General features: G+C 34.7%; 2 protein-coding genes across 2 annotated transcripts; both read left to right on the top strand.

Annotated features, from left to right (window-relative positions):
- Window positions 1–495: 495 nt before the first annotated feature.
- Kpol_172p1 (uncharacterized protein) lies at window positions 496–1,569 on the top strand (the record flags this gene model as incomplete). Its single annotated transcript, XM_001642144.1, has 1 exon — window positions 496–1,569. The coding sequence occupies one exon, from the start codon at window positions 496–498 to the stop codon at window positions 1,567–1,569; it is 1,074 nt and encodes a 357-aa protein (XP_001642194.1).
- A 2,700-nt stretch (window positions 1,570–4,269) lies between these two features.
- On the top strand, window positions 4,270–5,523 carry Kpol_172p2 (uncharacterized protein; the record flags this gene model as incomplete). Its single annotated transcript, XM_001642145.1, has 1 exon — window positions 4,270–5,523. A coding segment is annotated over one exon (1,254 nt), but the record flags the coding sequence as incomplete, so codon positions are not given.

Below are 5,523 nucleotides of genomic sequence, written 5' to 3' on the forward strand. Positions count from 1 at the left end.
TTTAGTATCGTTCTATCTTCACTTTAGCTTTTGTCAAAGTTAATATACCATACTAGGGTTAAGTTACATTCGCTTGAAGTGTAATTTCAAGACAACTGTTTTTTTTTCGATTGTGTTGGGTTATTTTTTGTCGTTTCTATTCATCAATAGGTATGATGTTTTAAATTTAATAAAGGTACTAGGAAAAAAACTTTTTAATGGTTGCTTTACTATTTTATAATGTAATCGTATGCCATCCCCATCCCCTAATGCATATAATACAGTGGATCCAATTCTTACATCGTCTTGACATTACAACTTATATAAATTGGTTGTTTCATGGTAAAAATAAAAATAATATTTAATTTCACTTATTTCATTCCAATCGATATTACGTTTCTAAATTATATATATTCTTAATGTATATGTAATTACGAGCGTTCAAATAGAATCAATTGTCGTTAGATATTCAACCAAATATATACATATATATCCTTCCGGAATAGAGAGAACAAAATGAAATTAAATTTAGTTTTATCAACTTTGATCGCAGCTACTGCTGTATCAGCCAAACCAATCTATCAATTTGGTAGTGCAGCCACTAATGTGTCAGGAAATGGTACTGAACCTTTACCAAGCAATGGTAACAACACAAACGGTACTCATGCCAACAACACAAATGGTACTGGTGGACCTATCCCAGGTGGTTCCATCTCTACCGGTGGTACTAAATTAAAAGTCATTATCACCGGTGGTGACGTGCCAATTAATGCCTTATCAAGTGTCAGCGATATCGACATTGAAGTTTTGTTCAACTCTACTGACGTTTTGAACATCACCGAATTATATTCCGTCGCTAACTCCACAAACGTCGCCCTAGACAGTGATGAATACAAAGGTGCCGTTATTATCGGTAACAGCAACTCTTTGGAATCACTAGGTTTCTTTGAAAGTATTGTCATTGACAGTCCAAAGGCTGTCGTCGTTTCCGACAACATTTGGCAAGGTGTTATTGTCGCTAACAGCAGCGACATCTCTGGCATGGACCCAGTAGTTGCTGCATTCGGTGACAAATTAATCTACTCTGGTGTATTTGCACCAAATGTTGATTACACTGGTGTCGCAAAGGATACTGGTATTCCATTGGGTATTTGTAACTATGCTGGTAAAGAAGCAGTTTGGTTCTTTAACGACACAGACACCAACTTACTTGGCTACGATTCAATAATTAGAAACAACTTCCCACAATTTTCAGCTCCTAGTATGGGTGGTAACAGCAGTACACCAATAGTTCCAATTGTCTACGGAGGTGACTTGCCAACTAGCTTATTATCCAGCTTGGGCAGTTTTGTACAAGGTTTGGTCGTTATCTCCAATGGACCAGCTGGCAATTTGACATTGACTAATTCTCCAGTCCCAATTGTTTACGCCAAGAGCGGTGACTCTATTTCATATATTGGTGAAGACGAAGTCCCAGCCGGTGCTATTTCCGCAGGATACTTGTCACCAAAGAAAGCTCAAATCTTGTTAGAGATTTCCCTAATTAATGGAGTATCTTCATCTTCCGATTTATCTGAAATTTTTCCATAGACAGAATTACTACTAAACTATAGTTGAAAGTTAAAAAAAAGATCAAAAAAAAAAATAAGTTAAAAATATTCAACACTATAAATTACATTATTTATGATACAACCTGAGTAGAGGTAAGAAATGAATAAAGCCTAATCAAATAGTTAATTTTGTTTTTAATATGCGCCTACTCGCTTGGCGACAGACATTATTATTAATTAGTATACAATACAAGTCAGTTTTATGGATTTGATCGATTGAGTGTTTGTTTTGTTTGTTTTGTTTGTGTGATTCTAGTTCCAACAAGGATACAAATATCTAATCTAGTCTAGTCTTATTAGTTAGCGGAAGTATATAATAGTTTACAAGTTTTTGTCAAGATATGCCTTCGTTCAATTTTGTTATTTTGTTATTTTGTTTCTATTGCACTATCATATCTTTATTTTTATTATGGGGGATTGAATATTACTACTACTCTCTTGTTGATTCCTCTCCGGTTTTCCTGTTCATCTGCTGCATATGGCAATGGAATGAGATTACTGAGCGAGATTTAAGAAGAAAAATAAAAGGGCAAAAACTGTAAAAGCCCGGCAGTAGTCATGTGACAACGCAAAACTTGAAACAAAAGATTAAGAAAAATAGAAAATGACGTTGTGGGTAAACTCCAAGTGTGAATTTTTGCATTTTTGTGGTTTGCTATTTTCTTTTTCTAATTTTTTTTTTTAAAACATTTGCACATTACGCGTTTTTGTGGCAAATGTATTATCACTGTAATTCTTTTTCGAGTCAAAAAAAAAAAAAAAAAGATAAAGCGTCGTGTAAATAAATGAATATAAACAAATGAGAGCATCCGATACGAACGAACGAACGAACGGACGAACGAAAGGACTGATGAGATAAACAACGCCTGCCATACCGCACCATACTTGAGTTTTTGCAGTAAAATACAAAGAGGTGCCACTTCTTTTCTCTCATACTTTAACGCTGCCGAGTGTCTTAGCATTTCCGATTCCTCTCTTCCCTTTTTTGTGGCTATTTGACCGAAATAAATAAATCAAGGAAAAAAAAAAAGCAAAAAAAGAAATTAACGAGCTGCTTTCTGCTTTCTACTTTCTGCTTCTGCGTCTCCTTACGGTGTTGCCAATTCGCTTCACCTCTCTATTTCTAGCCCCCCTATTCCATTTTCTTTCTCTTCGACATGCTTCCGGAGAAAGGCCCCGGAACGAAACCAAACACAAACAAACACAACATGAACTATCTGCCCAACTGTACTTTTCTTATTTTTATGTTCTTTTTCACCACCACCCCTCTTCTCTCACTCTTTCTCTCTCTCCCTCCCCAAAAGAAAGAAGAAACGACTTTTCGGTTGTTTTTGTTTTCATCGTTTCTTTTCCCATCTGCCTTTTTCGCTTTCCTTTTTTCGCAGTGCTGAACACAAGAACGAAGAAATGCAAACGGAAAAATATTCAAAAATTTCTTTTTCTTCGACTTGACGATATGGCTCAGAGAATTGCACAAACGTACAGACGTACAGACGTACATACATAGTCTTTATTTTTTATTTCTTGTTTTCTTTTTTTCTTTTTTTTATTTTACTTCATCTTGTGTACTACAGCTACCATTTACTCTTGTTCCCATTACGAAAAACAGTAATTTGTACAAGTAAGTTAAGCTTCGACTAATGTTGCCATTGGAAAAGGATGTCCAATCCAATCTGATCCAATCCAATTCAATCACTTTGCTATGCAATATCTCAGTGAGACCACGCATTTAACCTTTTATATAACTAAAATAAAAAAAAAATTAAAACACAAATGGTGTCTCCTGGATAACTATCCTATAACAAGAAATAAATAAAAAAAAAACAGATAGATATGTAAGCAATGCTACCTGACTTTCGAGTATATGTATCTCTCTTGCACTTTTTTTTTTTATCTTTATTTCTTGTTTGCTTCTGCAAAGTATGCTTCTAATGTATGTAGTCTACAATTGGTATTCCCACTTTTATCTAATTATGTGTATGTGCCTCTCCCTCTCTTTCTTTCTTTCTTTCTTTCTTGCCTTCTTGCTGGAATTATATTCAATGAAGCAAATGATACTGTACAGTACAGTACACTCTGCCGCAAGTTCATTAACTAGCTTAACTGACCAAGTCTCTTCTGATTTTGGATTTTGGATTTTGGATTTTGTTAAGAAGCCTACTAACTCTCCACTGCACCTCAAGTATCGTGCATTGGGCAAGATCAATCAATCAACCAATCTCTCTATTAATGTTTATGTATGTGCTTTTTTTATAAAAAAAAAAAAAAAAACTCTACGTATTTATGTTTTCGAGAATGCTGTTTCGTTTTGGGTTCCATTTTGAATTTTATTTTATTTTGATTGTAAATACAATTTTTTTTTTTTTTTTACTTTTATCTCTCTGTCTTAGTTTTGGCTTAAACTTTTATAATTTGATTGTTTTTTTCATTTTACATTTTACATTTTTATCTCTCTTTTTTTCTTGTCTTAAACTCTTTCTTAACACTTCTTTCCATTCTGTTTTGAAAAAACATTCATTTTAAAAACTTATTTTTAATGGGTTACAGAACTCAATTCAAAAGTATTAATTAAACTAGTTCGACTTTAACTTTTTCACAACTCTTTTTTTTTAAAAAAAAAATACAGAATCCTACTTCCCTACCTCTTTCTTGAAAAAAAAAAAAGAGCCCACCAAACAACATGAACGCTGGTGTACAAGCTTTAATGGCTACCGGCCAACAGCAAAAACTACATCAATCTCCTCCTGCTCAATTACAAAATACTCCAAATGCCAATGCTTCAACAAATCCAAATAATGCTGCTCAAGCTCAACAACAGCAACAGCAACAGCAACAACAACCTTTAGATCCATTAACTCAGTCAACTGCCGAAACTTGGTTATCTATCGCCTCTTTGGCTGAAACTGTCGGTGACACAGATAGAGCTGCTCTAGCTTATGACGCTACCCTGCAATATAACCAATCTTCAACAAAAGCTTTGACTTCATTAGCTAACCTTTATCGTTCGAGAGATATGTTTCAAAGAGCTGCCGAATTATATGAAAGAGCTTTGTCTGTGAACCCTGAATTGTCAGATGTCTGGGCCACTTTGGGTCATTGTTACTTGATGCTAGATGACCTACAAAGAGCTTACAACGCTTATCAACAAGCTCTTTACCATTTATCAAATCCAAACGTACCGAAATTATGGCACGGTATCGGTATCTTATATGATAGATACGGGTCATTGGAATATGCTGAAGAGGCCTTCGCTAAAGTATTAGAATTAGATCCAAATTTTGAAAAAGCTAATGAAATTTACTTTAGATTGGGTATAATATACAAACATCAAGGTAAATGGACTCAAGCATTGGAATGTTTCAGATATATTTTACCACAGCCACCTGCTCCTTTACAAGAATGGGATATTTGGTTCCAATTAGGTTCTGTACTGGAAAGCATGGGTGAATGGCAAGGTGCTAGAGAAGCATATGAACATGTATTGGCCCAGAATGAACACCATGCCAAAGTATTACAACAATTGGGTTGTTTATATGGTATGAATAACACTCAATTCTACGATCATCAAAAATCTTTGACTTTATTGTTAAAATCCTTAGAAATTGATCCTTCAGATGCAGCCACTTGGTACCATTTGGGTCGTGTTCATATGATCAGAACTGATTATACTGCTGCTTATGATGCTTTCCAACAGGCTGTAAACAGAGATTCGAGAAACCCTATCTTCTGGTGTTCTATTGGTGTTTTATATTACCAAATTTCTCAATACAGAGATGCTCTGGATGCTTATACAAGAGCAATTAGATTGAACCCTTACATTAGTGAAGTTTGGTATGATTTGGGTACTTTATATGAAACTTGTAACAACCAATTAAGTGACGCACTGGATGCTTACAAACAAGCAGCAAGATTGATCCAGAAAATGTTCATATTA

Source organism: Vanderwaltozyma polyspora, genomic scaffold (genome assembly GCF_000150035.1).
Source record: "Vanderwaltozyma polyspora DSM 70294 KpolScaffold172 genomic scaffold, whole genome shotgun sequence".
Classification (NCBI taxonomy): Eukaryota; Fungi; Ascomycota; class Saccharomycetes; order Saccharomycetales; family Saccharomycetaceae; genus Vanderwaltozyma; species Vanderwaltozyma polyspora.